General features: G+C 38.7%; 2 protein-coding genes across 23 annotated transcripts in view; one reads left to right on the top strand and one right to left on the bottom strand.

Moving 5' to 3' along the window:
* Positions 1-279: 279 nt before the first annotated feature.
* Positions 280-6,765, top strand: usp1 (ubiquitin specific peptidase 1). The gene is made up of 9 exons (XM_055214408.2): positions 280-437; positions 820-1,001; positions 1,089-1,215; positions 1,347-1,448; positions 1,633-1,799; positions 2,921-3,582; positions 3,824-3,988; positions 4,117-4,318; positions 5,299-6,765. The coding sequence occupies exons 2-9, from the start codon at positions 823-825 to the stop codon at positions 6,050-6,052; spliced, it is 2,358 nt and encodes a 785-aa protein (XP_055070383.2). The 5' UTR covers positions 280-437; positions 820-822; the 3' UTR covers positions 6,053-6,765.
* Positions 6,766-7,612: 847 nt separating this feature from the next.
* The window catches only part of dock7 (dedicator of cytokinesis 7), a 61,613-nt gene continuing 54,151 nt past the window's right edge, over positions 7,613-15,074 (bottom strand). For 15 of the 22 annotated variants that reach the window (XM_073870236.1, XM_073870229.1, XM_073870231.1 and 12 more), the window contains 7 exons: positions 12,922-13,047; positions 12,739-12,828; positions 12,421-12,657; positions 12,183-12,326; positions 11,489-11,595; positions 10,833-11,000; positions 7,613-8,047 (listed from right to left, as the gene is read on the bottom strand). In XM_073870236.1, the coding sequence (XP_073726337.1) occupies positions 8,005-8,047; positions 10,833-11,000; positions 11,489-11,595; positions 12,183-12,326; positions 12,421-12,657; positions 12,739-12,828; positions 12,922-13,047 (915 nt within the window). In that variant the 3' untranslated portion in view covers positions 7,613-8,004. Of the gene's footprint in view, positions 8,048-8,128; positions 8,149-10,832; positions 11,001-11,488; positions 11,596-12,182; positions 12,327-12,420; positions 12,658-12,738; positions 12,829-12,921; positions 13,057-15,074 lie in introns of all 22 variants that reach the window. The other 7 variants (XM_073870230.1, XM_073870234.1, XM_073870239.1 and 4 more) reach the window with 2 other exon arrangements.

Below are 15,074 nucleotides of genomic sequence, written 5' to 3'. Positions count from 1 at the left end.
CTTCGTTTTACACCGATCCAGGTCCAGCCACCAATTCTCATAGCCCAGACGAAACACCATAAGATCTTGAACTTAACTGATCTTAGATCAGGTTGAGATGCTTTGTATGCAGGCTAAAACTATAGGCAATCTTAAATTGTGCCTGATAACAAACTGTATTTATATTCCAGATTTTGAAAACCCCAATAATTATAAAAACAAAAACACACATTTATTATCTTAAAAAAACCCGTTGTAAGTATTTTTTCGTTAACTTCAAATAATTTATTCGACCATCTATTTTTATTCAGGCATTAGCGGAGGAGCCTCACCAGTCGAAAAAGCGCCAAGTTCTACAGTAGACGTGCTTGTCAGATTGTTTACCTTTAATTCGAAAGTGCGTATTTTGGATAGACTTTTTGTCGAAAATGTAATTCCTTCGTAGTAAACCCTAACAGGTAAGCCCATCAAATGTAATTTCATTTTTTTTGTTATGTAACTCTGAATTAGAGTTTTAGAAAAGAGCAGGCGGCGTGCAAGGTTGTGTGGGCTGGGCGGCTACTCAGTTAGCCATACTGCGTATATATGCATGTGTATAACCACACAAATGAACAAGTGTTAATTCAATAGCGAGTTTAAATTAGAGACAATATGATGTAAATGCATAATTTCTGTCGATTATATAACGTTATATATGTGACTGAACGGTGGATAGCAAAACGTGTTTCTCTAAAGCGCACCTGAGAGAGAATCCCGCGCGGTTCGTAACTTAACGTTAACTCAGTTGATGTCGGTGCAAGTGTTTCGTTTTTCTGAGAGGGTCTATTTTATCTTATTCAGTAAATGAATAAAATGCCCGGGCTGCAGTGTGAAAGTGGAGTGGTGGCTGTCGCGGGGAGTCCAGTAAAGAAAAGCAAACTGTCTCTCAAGTTCTTCCAGAAGAAAGACACCAAACGGGCCCTGGACTTCTCAGAGACCCCAGCAGAAGAAAACAGCACCGCTGAACCAGAAGAGACTACGAAGTATGTCACGCATTAATTGTGTTATTAAATGCAGGTTACGTTAAAAAATGTGCGATCTTTTTTAAGTGTTTATATTTTCCCTTTAAGTCATGATCAGGTTGTGCCTATGCCTTGTCCCTCATCCCCTTCAACATGTGAGAAGCAAGAGAGCCTCGTCCCTTTCGTCGGGCTTAATAATTTAGGAAACACATGCTATCTAAACAGCATCCTTCAGGTATTGCCTGGCTTGTCATCAGTTTACCTACCCTTCATGTATTATTCATTACACTCTGCTCCTGATAATTGCATAGTTATGTTACATTGTATCTTATAAATTAAAGAGTTGCATTTGCACCTTCATTTCAGGTCTTATATTACTGCCCTGGTTTTAAAGAGGCCATCAAGTCCTTGTGTGATTTGGCTAAACTGAAAGACAAACAGCCAGACGATGGTACCAAAGCCACTGAGGTTTGTCTTAATGTTAATTTTAAGAGAAATAATATTTGGATTACTTGAAGCAAACTGGTATTATGTTCATAAGCTGAATGTGTAGCGTTCCTCCATTGAATAAAAGTATGGAAAGCCAGTGATATGATTCAGCCTGAATTTGAATATTTGCATTAAACAGCTTTTATTTTTTGTGTGTCATCAGGAAAACTGTAGTGAGGACACTATACCTGCTCATATGGAGTTGCTGGGCAGTTTTCACAGCCTCGTCTCATCCGTGGAACAGCTGCAGTCCAGTTTTCTCCTTAACCCAGAAAAATACAGTGATGGAGAACTTGCAACACCACCCCGCAGGCTGCTTAACATCCTGAGGTAATGCAATGCTGCAGGACATAACTAATAAAAGATTGTTGAAAATACTTTTGCTATTTGATATCTGAATACAGGTTGACACCTAAGAAAAGGTTCTTGAAAACACGTTTTAGTTGCCATAAATAACTTTAAAAGAAAAAAGTGTTTAACTTCCCAAAAAGCCTCAATTTAAAGGATTAGTCCATTTTCTTAAAAAAAAAATCTAGATAATTCACTCACCACCATGTCATCTAAACTGTTAATGTCTTTCTTTGTTCAGTCGAGAAGAAATTATGTTTTGTTTTGTTACATTCCAGGATTTTTCTCATTTCGGTGGACTTTGGTGGACCCCAACACTTGGCAGTTTTAATGCAGTTAAAAATTGCAGTTTGAAAGGACTCTAAATGATCTCAAACGAGGCATAAGGGTCTTATCTAGCGAAACTATTGTCATTTTTGGCAAGAAAATAAAAAATATGCACTTTTAAACCACAACTTCTCATCTTCCTCCGGTTCTGTGACGCACCAGCGCGACCTCACCTAATACGTCATCACTTCAAGAGGTCACGGATGACGTCTCGAAACTACGCCCCAGTGTTTACAGGTGTGGAGAAAGAGGACCGTTCCGATGTTGTTGTATGTTGAATGATACTAATTAATGTCTTTGTGTCAGTTTATGGTTTAAAATGGTCCGCAAATGTGCGTTTCATATATGTAACACGCGACCTTTCGACGTCATTATGCAATAACATGAGGTCGGGCTGGTTCGTCACACAGCCGGAGGAAGAAGAGAAGTTGTGGTTTAAAAGTGCATATTTTTTAATTTATTTTTTTGCCAAAAATGACAATTTAGACCCTTATGCCTCGTTTGGGATCGTTTAGAGTCCTTTGAAGCTGCGTTGAAACTGTAATTTTAAACTGCATTAAAACTGTTAAGTGTTGGGGTCCATTAAAATGAGAAAAATCCTGGAATGTTTTCCTCCAAAAAATAACATAATTTCTTCTCAACTGAACAAAGAAAGATATCAATAGTTTGGATGACAATGGTGGTGAGTAAATTATCTGGATTTTTTCAAGAAAATGGACTAATCCTTTAAGTAGTCTAGGATAAAGTCATCAACCCTGCTTCATTACTCTCTGCAGGCAGCTAAATCCTATGTATGAAGGCTACCTTCAGCATGATGCCCAAGAGGTACTGCAGTGCATCCTCGCAAACATCCAGGAGGCCTGTGACACAATCAAAAAAGAAATGGACCAAAAAAACGCAACGGAGAGCAACAAAACAGGCGAATCCACCAATGAGGAGGACATGAGCGCTGATGGACAACTGAGCGGAAAAAGAAAGAGTGACACCGAAGCAGGCAATGCCAAGAAAAAGCCAAAGTCCCAGAGCAAGTCCAAGAAAAACGTGGATAGCGCGCCTATGACCCGTTCGAAACGAAAATCCTTCAGCGACATAACCACAGAGAGTTCTCCTACTGACCAGAATAATAAAGCAGATGAGCGAGGGGAAAATGAGCAAGAGGAGAGAGGGAGCACCACAGAGGAGGAGAAGGTCGACAGTTCCCCCAAAGAGGTGGGCAAGAGGACAAGGAGAGGGAAGCTTGGCTGGCTAAAGCCATCTGGGAAGCAGCCAAGCATCTTTTCAAAGTTCAGAAGCATGGGACGAATTACTTCACATGCTGGAGGGAAAGAGGAGACCAAAGAGAAAGTGAATGGTAGTGTCCAAGTGAAACAAGAAAAGGACACATCTGAAAATGGGAGCACAGCCCAGGAAGTTAAAAAGAGTCTGGAGAAGAAAGAAGGCAAGTACTAAATTCAATTGTACAATATGTTAAATACGTCTTTTAGCTGACACACAGTTTCAAGTGTCATATTTTATACTGATAAATCACTCTTTCACTACTTGTGAGTAATAATTAATCTGAATTTTATGAATGTCATGTGGTTAACTAAAAAGGTATATAAAAGTTATTTTAACACGTCTTTAGAGAATAGAAATAGGTGTAAAATTATGAAAGATTTTGTATAATTTTGTGTAATCAGAGCGATCAGGCCTGGACGTGCTGAAGTGGATGTTCCAGGGTCAGCTGGTGCTGCGGACACGGTGTCTGGAATGTGAGTGTTATACTGAGAGGAGGGAAGACTTTCAAGACATCAGTGTGCCTGTACAGGAGGATGAGACCAGCTGCTCCGACTCCAGCTCTGAAAGTGAGTACATTTTAATATAGAAATCCATGCAGACACGGATGGATTAAAAATGCAGTCATTTAAATGCACTTGATAAACACTACAGTCTGCGGCTGCTGAGATGTTTATAAGTGGATGTGTTTCCTCAGTTTCTCCAGATCCCAAGCCTGAGCTGAAAACTCTCAAATGGGCCATATCTCAGTTTGCATCTGTGGAGCGAATTGTGGGTGAAGATAAATATTTCTGTGAGACCTGTCATCACTATACAGAAGCTGAGAGAAGTCTTCTGTTTGACAAAACCCCAGAGGTCGTCACAATCCACCTGAAATGCTTTGCTGCCAATGGTTTAGAGTAGGTATCCTATATTGAATTTCACGCCATCTGACGAAAACATATCTAGGTCAAATGTAAATGCAAAACTTTCTTTTGATTTTGGGGTGAAATGTTCTTGACGGGCTTTTGAGATTCAACCAAATACTTGTTTAAAGGGACACTCACTTTTTTTGAAAATATGCTAATTTTCCAGCTCCCCTAGAGTTAAACATTTGATTTTTATCCATTCAGCTGATCTCCGAGTCTGGCGGTATCACTTTTAGTAAGCTTAGCACAATCCATTGAATCTGATTAGACCGTTAGCATCGTGCTAAAAAATAACCAAAGAGTTTCAATATTTTTCCTATTTAAAACTTGACTATTCTGTAGTTACATTGTGTACTAAGACCAACGAAAAATTAAAAGTTGCGATTTTCTAGGCAGATATGGCTAGAAACTATACTCATTCTGGCGTAATAATCAAGGATTTTGCTGTTGTAACGTGGCTGCAGAAGGCGCAATGATATTACGCAGCAGCCAAAAATAGACCCCTTATTATCTTTCAATAGCAGGGGATTATTTTCAGGCACAGCATAATATTATTGAGCCTCCTGCAGCCATGTTACGGCAGCAAAGTTCTTGATTATTACGACAGAATGAGAGTATAGTTCCTAGCCATATCTGCCTAGAAATCGCAACTTTTAATTTTTTTGTCGGTCTTAGTACACAATGCAACTACAAAAGAGTCAAGTTTGAAATAGGAAAAAATATCAAAACTCTTTGGTTAATTTTAAGCGCGATGCTAATGGTCTAATTAGATTTAATGGATTATGCTAAGCTATGCTAAAAGTGGTAGCGCCAGACCCGGAAATTGACTGAATGGATTCCAAAACGCTAAAAATCAAATGTTTAACTCCAGGGGAGCTGGAAAATAAGCATTTTTTTTTTTAAGTGGAGTGTCCCTTTATTAAGTTTATTCCGACTTTTAAATAATTCTCTGCTCCTTAACTCTTGGACAGGATGGACCCTTATGCTGGCCTTTCCAAGGTGAACACACCTCTGCAGACCCCTCTTAGGCTCTCACTGCACGAGTGGTGCACTCAGCCCGATTCTCCAGACCAGAGCCATCACTACGAGCTCTTTGCCGTGGTCATGCACAGCGGAGTAACCATCAGCAGCGGACATTACACCACTTACATCCGTATGATGGATCTCCATCGGACCGATCTCAAGCCACAGCCTCAGGATGGAGAACAAGATAGAGAGGAGGACGTGAAACAACAGAAGAAAGACGAGGTTCCCGAGACAGACTATGATGATGGGGAGGTGTCTTTCTGCTTGTCTGGCAGGGGGCAAAAAGGGGCTAACCGGTCAAGCATCACAAACGCGTCCAGCAAGGCAGGAAGCAAAAGATGCTCAGAGGGTGTTGCACTCCTTGGAGGACAGAGGAGCATCACCAGTTATGAGCTAGGGAACAGCAAACAGGCCAATCCTGAGAAGACTTCCAGCTTGGCCAGTCGTGCTTCTATGCCTCAAAAGGTTGGAGTGAAGACTGAGAACGAAGAGGAGGGAGGCGATGCTACAGGCGACGGGACTCGGGTAAATCTAGACTCGGCTCTGCAGAACCTTTTGGACTTTGAGGGAAAGTGGATGCTGTTTGATGACTCTGAAGTGAGACTCTTTCAAGAAGAGGACTTTCTTCGAGCTTGTTCCCCCGAGACCTGCTCCACGTCTACACCCTACCTGCTCTTCTACAAAAGAATCTCTCAGTAACGACTGGCCACTGGATATGGACAGAAATTGTGGCATTACACTGATCCACGCAGTTCTGTGGTTTAAAAGATGGACAATTAAGCATTTTTGCTCGTATTAAGTTAGTATACTTACTTCATATGCTTGTGTAACATGTCAGTGCAAAAGCTGCATTTGTTATTGGTATTGTTTATAGATGTATGATTTTTTTCTCAGTATTTTTGTACTCTGCTTTTTCTTGAACGTCATGCAAATGCACCCTGGCACTTACTGTGCAAGTGACAAAGTTTTGTTTTCTGTACTTTCAACCATTCCCTTCAGATACCTGGATGGCACAAAATTATTTTGTGCACTTATGATTTTAAATATGTATTTTTTTCAAGATGTATTATTACCCATTCTTTTGATTCCAAATTGACCCATTTTTGAAAGATGATATTTATAGCAAATTAATACATGGTTGTCACGTTCTGGACACCGCTGTTGCAGCAATGAAATATTACTTTATTTTTTCCAAACACAATGAATTTAATTTGAATGTTGGTCAGAGTATATTAATTGTCTTTATATGTCTGCAGGGATAAAGCAACTTATTTTTCTAGTTTGTATAAACTATACCTCATTCCAGTTGGTGAAGCTTTTTTTGCAGTGTTCCCATGTTGTAAGCAGACCTGGCTTTATGCCAATATAGTTAGATATCTGAAAGCAATAAATCATGGAAAATGCTACTATAATATGGCATTCTATTGTATATTTGGGGAGGGATACCTGGTCTATTTTTACCAATTGAAGGACAAGTTCGGTGTTTTGCACTTGAAGCCCTGTTTTCAGAGTGTTTGTAATGAAATAGAAATAGGTTTTGACTGAAATTTCGACGTATGCGGCTGCCCCGAGAATTTTCGGGTGATCGTTGTTACAATGGGTGTATAGGTGCACTGGAACAATCCTTCCTAAAAATGCATTAAACTTTCGTTTACAAAGACGTGAAACTCACCGAGTGGTCGGGGGTGTTTACTGATGTGCTCGCACGGAAATCGCTGCAAAAGATGCTTTCCAACAGGTTGTTTTAGCATTCATTGTAAACTGGTGGACCTATTTTTCCAAACGCCTCACACCCAAACATTCTTCCGCTGAGAGCTTGAATAATAGACACTCCAGCCCAGTTGGTGGCGATAATCCGCTTTTGCCAATTGCAAGAATACAAAAAAGTCCCGGTGCGGAGTAATATCGTACCTCACAGCACATCTAATACAAGTAAAAGGAGTTGGACAAAACTACAATAAAACCTGTTGGAGGGCGTCTTTTGCAGCGATTTTTGTGTGAGCATATCAGGGAACATCCCTGACCACTCGGTGAGTTTCACGTCTTTGTAAACAAAAGTTAATGCATTTTAGGAAGGATTGTTCCTTTAAACCTATAAATTCTCGGGCCAGCATCATTTGTCCAAATTTCAGTCAAAACCGTTCATCATAAACAATCTGAAAACAGGGCTTTGGGTGTAAAATACTGAACTTGTCCTTTAAATCACTAGCATGTAAAAATGCTTCATTTTATTTTAAACACCAACACTGCACACCAGAATGAATATTAGAGTATTTATTTAGTAAAATATTTAAACAAAAGGTACAGAAAACTACATAATGCTGAAAAAAAAATCGTATCCTTTTTGCGTTTTCCGTTAAGATTAAATAAACTTTAAGTTGTACCATGACTATTAAAAATGCACTGGAATGAAATAAAAAAATTAAATAAAAAAGTGCACAGCAAATTGAATACAGATTTGACACATTGTAGGCTAAATTCACCCGCAGGTCTTACGATCATGTAACAGGCCATTTTGTAAACGAATACAAAATTGGAATGATGTACCAAACTTTTTAACACTTTATGACAGAAACACTGATATTGTGAGGACTGATATATATACAAATAAATAAAATTGCATTTGATTTTATTTTTAGTTTTCTTCGTCTTCACAGGTCTAGCTTACGAAGGCTCATTCTGCTAAAAGAGTCTCTGAAAGAAAAAGAAAAAAACAATGTCAGGATGGACAAAAATGGGAGAAAAAACAAAAACACCTTGCTACCACTTGGGTACCTTGTCAGGCTGTCCTTTTGCTGCTTGTTAAAAAGGAAAACGGGAGGTTAAACACTCATCAAACACCTAACCGCACCATACTGTTGAATCATTACGGCAGATGTAAAAACAATAAACGTGGCCTGAAGAAATAAATGTGTTCACTCTTCTCTAACTGGGGCTGGGTATCAGCACTGATCTAATGCTAATATAAAAAATTATATTCTTGACAATTTTGATTCAGTCAGGATTATTTTTGCCCCGTATAGCTCAGTGTTAGAGCATTGCGTTAGAAACACTAAAGGTCCTGGGTTCGAACCCAGGGACCACAAATGCTGTTAATAAATGTATACCTTGTAATGCACCATAAGTGGCATTGAATAAAAGCATAAACGTATTTGAGTTACAATAACAGTTTTGTTTAATAATTCTGTCTGAACTGAACTATTACAAAACAAGGGCTATGAACAAGAGGGGTGTGACATTTCACCAGCTTTACAAGAGGACCAAAAAATTACCATGGTTTGATATGACTTTTTATTACACGGCTCTCTGGAATGCTTGATTCTGATTGGTCAGTTGAGACATTTGCAGGTTCATTCTTTTCAAATAATAACCGCTCCAAAGTAATAACGCATAGCCGGTACTACTTGTACGATTAAAATCGCTCCGCGCCAATAAAGATTACTGTTTGGCGCCATCTTGTGACAAACACTGGACAACCACAATTAAGAATGGAAAATTTTGACATTAATTTTAACATGTACGGAAAAAACAAAACATTTAAACAGTGGATAGAAAAACGAACAACGACAAGACACAGAGAGCTTACTAAGACTGAACTTGACAAAATAGAGCATGACAGCTACGAAGCCAACACACACAAAAATACAGAATGGGGATTAAAACTTCTCAAAGACTGGCTATAAGAGAAAAAAATGGAGACAGACAAGTATGAAGCAGAGGATCTTAATAAGGTATTACGATCATTTTATGCATCTGTGCAAAGTTTCGCAAAAGGATAAAAATTTTTATTTAAAACAAATATGCCAATAAAATGTTTCAAATTCATATTCATGTCCAGTTTTTTTCTTATGTGGCAAGTAGCCGTGTAATAAGCGGGATAATGTAGAGGCAGGCTGTAGTTATCGCGAAATAAGCCCCTTCAATGTGATACAAGACCCTCCGCTTCGTGTTGGGTCTTGATCACACTGTCGGGCTTATTTCCCGATAACTACCAGCTGCCCCTACATAATCCCTTACATGTACCATATTTTCCGGACTATAAGTCTTAGTCAGGTGCGACTTATACGTCAAAATTATTTCATAAGCAGCAAGAGAAACCATTACCGTCTACAGCCGTGAGAGTCCGCTCTATGCTGCTCGTGTATTTATGTGATTCAATGATTCAGTTATGTTGAATGACTTCGGGACCTTTTTTAACTTGATTTGGCTTGTCGTGTTAATTTAGCCTATTTAGCCTCCTAGGTATGTTCTGTATGCTATTGTGTAAATAACTGTTTATGTTACTTTAACATGTACGAACACATATTCAGCCTGCTGTTCTGTGCTATTGTTCAGTTGAATAACTTACCTTTCCAGATTAAATGTCTGTACTTCAGGTTAGTTTTTGTGAAATCATTTTCTAAATAAACGCAACGTATAGTCCAGTGCGACTTATCTATGTTTTTAACTCTTCAAAACGCATTTTTCTAAGGCATGTTTATTAAACATCTTGACAACTAAGGCCTAGTCCTGGCTTTAGCTAAGCCTTGTCCGTGAAACCGGGCATAAATTGATGAAAAATTCACTTGTGTCCTTCTGGCAGCTGAAATAGCTCAACAAGAGCTTTCATTTGATATATAGGGCCTACTACTACCATTACGGCTTTTCACACTTGAAATAGTTAACCCCGGCTATTCTAAACATCAGGTAAATAGAATCATGGGTTATCGGTTTCATGTTTCACACTGTTCATAATCTGATGTTTCACACTTTGTATTCCTAAACCTCCTGTTAACGTTTTCATTTGCATATTAACCCTGGAGAACCCAGGAAAATCCAAAAACCCATTTATTCTATTGAACAAATTTGACCATGTGGGTTTTCCAGGGTTAAAGGCGGGGTGCATGATCTCTGAAAGCCAATGTTGACATTTGAAATCACCTAACAAACACGCCCCTACCCCAATAGAATCTGGACCCTCTTTTGATAGACCCACCCCACACATACATAACCCAGGCAACAATGTCGTTTGGTAGACACGCCCCTTATTGCTGATTGGGTACAAGTGTGTTTTGGTACTCGGCCCGACTCTCTTCTCCAAAGTTTTTTTTCAAAAATCATGAACCTCTCCTTTAACCCTGCTTCCGAGTTTTCAAAACCGTTTAAATTACAAATGTGAAATGATCCTTAACCTAGGTTTAAAATCAGGGTTTAGAATGAAGATAACCCATGGTTAAGTACAGTGTGAAAAGCCCTATTGTGTACTTTGTCAAACATGATTCAGTAAGCTGCGTTTTATTTAGCACAAAGCGACATCTGCAGCCTGGCATAAATGTAAAAGATTTTACAATTGGGAATATTTAGGAAATAACCATTTATTTTTATCACTTTCTGCACAGTTTTTAATGATCAGGCTTTCTAATCGAGCCGCATTTACACCTTGTCACTTGTGCTAAGTTGAAACAATTTTGAGTTTCTGACATCAATACTTCTTTCTGACCTGTGGGAGTTGACCTGTAAGACAGGTTTGTAGAGCTGTGGTATCTTCCTGTTAATAAGAGGTTGCAGAGCTTCTTTCAGTCTGTGGTAGTTTCTCTCCAGCTCCCTCTGATACTCTTTCTGGTCCGGCCCAATCAGACTCTTGTTTTTGCGAAGGGCATCTTCACATCTGGAGATGGGTTCAATAAGAAAAATATCATTACCAGTGGCAACACATTTGTGACACTGCCTGTGAAAACCCAGCTAAAGTCATTTTTGTGATTAACTGTTTAAATCATCCTACATAATGCAAAAAACATTCTGTAAAAATATAACCTTGATTTTTTTTTACATTTCATTGACAGACAGTGATGAACACAGAGAAGACAAGAAAGTACAGGGTGGAGGTGGGACTCGTACTCAGTGTCTCTGACATGACCTTGATATCTTTAATTTGAATCTTTTACAGGACCTTACTCTGTCAATATTAAATGGAAATCAAACTTTGATGCCTCCTAATCCTATAAACACCCAATAATTAGATTGAGACATAGCATGGATTTTAAAGGCAGGGTCACATTTACATTGCAATATTCTAATAAGACAACAGATTATATAGTGTAATCGAGACACAAAGAACTCGGTTATTGCCATCGATGCTGTATTTTAGAATCAAACCTCTTTGTGAAGTCTTTGAAGCAAAGTCGAAGTTTATTATGATGCCTGTAGAGTTTAGGATCACTGGGGATCTCAGACAAAAACACTTGCGCCACTTCGAGGGGGCCCTGCAGAGGAACATACAATACATGTATTGCTTGGTCATTTAAAGGGGACATATCATGACTTTTTCCATGTTCCATAAGTGCTATAATTGGGTCCCCAGTGCTTCTATCAACCTAGAAAATGTGAAAAGAACAACCCAGTAATTAAGTTTTGATAAACAATTCTCCACAAGCATGTGAAAAATAGTTAATTGAAATTTGAATCCCCTTGTGATGTCAGAAAAGGATCTTACTATAATAATACTGCCCCTTAATCTGCACTATCCAACCACCACACTGCCATTTAGTGCACAGATCAGCTCATTTGCATTTAAAGGGACACACACAAAAGTTGCTCACACCTATAAAGTGGCAATTTTAACAAGCTATAATAAATTATCTGTGTGGTATTTTAAGCTAGAACTTCTCATAGGTACTCTGGGGACACAAAAGATTTATTTTCCATCTTTAAAAAAAACTAGAAAGTTTCCATTGATATTTGACCAAGCAGTAACCTTAAATGGACATCATGTGTTACTTTTTAAAATGAAAATACTCAAGAAGACCATGATAGTAGTAACTGTATTAAGTAGCGATGTCCGACAAGTCACCTGGTTAACAGTGGTGCCCACAGACCCCTGCAGAACCATCTGCAGCATTTTGGCATCAGATGGGTCCTGATGTGTAGCAAAAGCCAACTCCTGGGTCTTCTTCTGCATATCCTCAATGGCAACTTCAATGGGTGTGGAGATGATCTGAACATTTGTGCAGAAGCAAAAAAGTGTTATAGTTATGTAAATAATTTTTATTTACATTAATAACGTTCACAAGGATGCAGTTTTGGGTTACCTCCTCCTTGTGGATGATGTTAATGCGAGTCTTGATGTACGGGAAGGCATGAGAGGTAGTAAGGATGGTCTTTCGTTTATACTGTTCGTGCAGGTCACCGTGCGCCCTTCCGTCCAGCGTAAACGGCGTGCAATAGACAAACCGCCGCAGGTTGTAGTTCTTATCGAAGTACGTGATTCGGTCCTTCATTTCATAGGTGTCAAAATACGGTTCAACGTATGTGATCTGAATGAAAGCCTGTATTGGAGAGAATCATTTATCGTTGTTCAATTAAGCACAAGTAGCAAATGGTAAGGGTCACGCACACCTGAAGCACACCTTATTTGGATCCAATTTACACTTGTCGACTGGATTAGAGTCTTTAATGACTTCCACTTGTTCCTCCCCAAACCTTTCACCATAAAAACTCTGTAAAGAAAAATATATGAAAAAAATACAAATAAATAAACTTTCAAAGTGACCTACGCACACAAAATTTGGATGCATTCCCCTGTTATGTACCTCAAGTCGATGTGAGATTTCTGCCAGCTTGGTAATAGCCGGCTCTTTGTACACGTACTCCTGCTCATCCAAATCACCAAATTTTGAACCGTAAAATCCGACTCTAAAATAGGTGCCAAACATTCGCTTTCCATCCTAAAAAGAAACAAAGTTTCTATTACAAATTGGCAACTGATGTAAAAGACAGATTTACAAAATTACAAAAGAGTGACTCGTGAAGAAAAGTATACTGCATTAAGCTAAATGTAACATTTGATCTTGCCAGTGTTATCAAGTGGAAACAGCAATGTAAACATTGTTGGGTATACATTTATATTCCCACAACCTGTATTTAACACTGGCTTTATTTTGATGTAATGAAGAGTTAAGCAGAAGAAACCACAGTTTTAACACAAATATTAATGCAGAATCACACACAATATAATCATCTATCATACTGTACTGTAGCATACTGCTAGCAAAAGATAAAAAGATAAATTAAAGGGATAGTTCACCCAAAAATGAAAATTCTGTCATCATTTACTCACCCTTAAAGGAACACGCCCACATTTTGGGAATTTTTTGGGGAAAAGTCCATACATACCTTTCTCCTCTCCGTGCGCGCTGCCACTCCGTCCGACGCAGCCCCCGCCAGCCCAGCCCAGCACAAAGACCGAAAGTGAATAGCTTAATGGGAGCAGTATGCTAGCTGGAGCCACTTACTTCCAGTCTTTGTGCTAAGCTAAGCCAGTGGGGCTGCGTCAGACAGAGTTACAGCATGCACAGAGGTGAGAAAGGTATGTATTTAAGTTGTTGAGCAATGTTTGTAACTAAACCATTTTTGAGCACCATTGACTTCCATAGTATAATTGTTTCCTACTATGGAAATCAAGGGTGCTCATGGTCTCTGGTTGTTTACACAAATCTGTATAAAACTGTATATAGGATTGTAACAACTTGTTGGTGTGTAAATGATGACACAATTTCCATTTTTGGTTGTACTATCATTTTAATGCCAGTCTCCATGTTATACCTTGATACACATATTACTGATGTTAAAGGGACACTCCACTTTCTTTTAAATTATGCTCATTTTCCAGCTCCCCTAGAGTTATACATTTGATTTTTATCTTTTTGTAATCCATTCAGCTAATCTCCGGGTCTGGCGCTACCACTTTTAGCATAGCTTAGCACAATCCATTAAATCGGATTAGACCATTAGCATCGTGCAAAAAAAACCCCAAAGAGTTTCAATATTTTTCCTATTTAAAACTTGACTCTTCTGTAGTTACATTGTGTACTAAGACAGACAGAAAATTAAAAGTTGTGATTTTCCAGGCCGACATGGCCAAGAACTACTCTCTCATTCTGATGTAATAATCAATTACTTTGCTGATGTAACATGGCTGCAGCAGGCGTAGTGATTTTACGCACTGTCCGAAAATAGTCCCCTTTGTTTCTTTCAATAGCAGGGGACTATTTTCAGGCGCTGCATAACATCATCGCGCATGCCGCAGCCATGCCACGGCAGCAAATTCCTTGATTATTACCCCAGAATGAGAGCACAGTTCCCAACCATATCTGCCTAGAAAATTGCAACTTCCAATTTTCCGTCTGTATTTTTTAGCGCAATGCCAACGGTCCAATCAGATTCAATGGATTATGCTAAGGTATGCTAAAAATTGTACCACCAGCCCTGGAGATCAGCTGAATGGATTCCAAAACGATAAAAATCAAATATTTAACTCTATGGGAGCTGAAAAATTGCATATTTAAGTGGAGTGTCCCTTTAAATCACACATTTGTTACAGTATGTTCCATAAAAATGAAATGAAACTGTATTATCCTTTTAATGAAAGGGTGCAGTGGTCAAGAAGAAAGTAGGCATTCTCCACGCAAGACATATAGTAAACCCTAACTGAAAACATTTCAGTTTAAGTCAAGATTGAGAAGCAGTTTTAAACAGTGTGACATTATCTGAGAATTATATAAAAGGAAAGACAACAGCAGTAAGAACCTTATGTTCCTAAACAGTAAACAAGTTAATAAATGTATTCAGAAGAATAGATAGAGAACAGATCAGATAAGATTTAGATTGTAGTATGTTCCTCATGCGAACATAAAGATGCTGCTGCAGGCTACGAATACACAACGTCAGGCCAAAAACAATTAGT

Source organism: Misgurnus anguillicaudatus, chromosome 8, assembly GCF_027580225.2.
Source record: "Misgurnus anguillicaudatus chromosome 8, ASM2758022v2, whole genome shotgun sequence".
NCBI lineage: Eukaryota > Metazoa > Chordata > Actinopteri > Cypriniformes > Cobitidae > Misgurnus > Misgurnus anguillicaudatus.
The sequence above is the reverse complement of the archived record's forward strand: the minus strand, read 5'-3'. Positions and strand labels throughout refer to the sequence as shown.

Coding starts and splice junctions, on each gene's coding strand:
- usp1 (XM_055214408.2), top strand. CDS start 823: ATGAATAAAATGCCCGGGCTGCAGTGTGAAAGTGGAGTGGTGGCTGTC. Junction 3,989..4,116: donor CTCCGACTCCAGCTCTGAAA/GTGAGTACATTT, acceptor GTGTTTCCTCAG/TTTCTCCAGATCCCAAGCCT. Junction 4,319..5,298: donor TTTGCTGCCAATGGTTTAGA/GTAGGTATCCTA, acceptor ACTCTTGGACAG/GATGGACCCTTATGCTGGCC.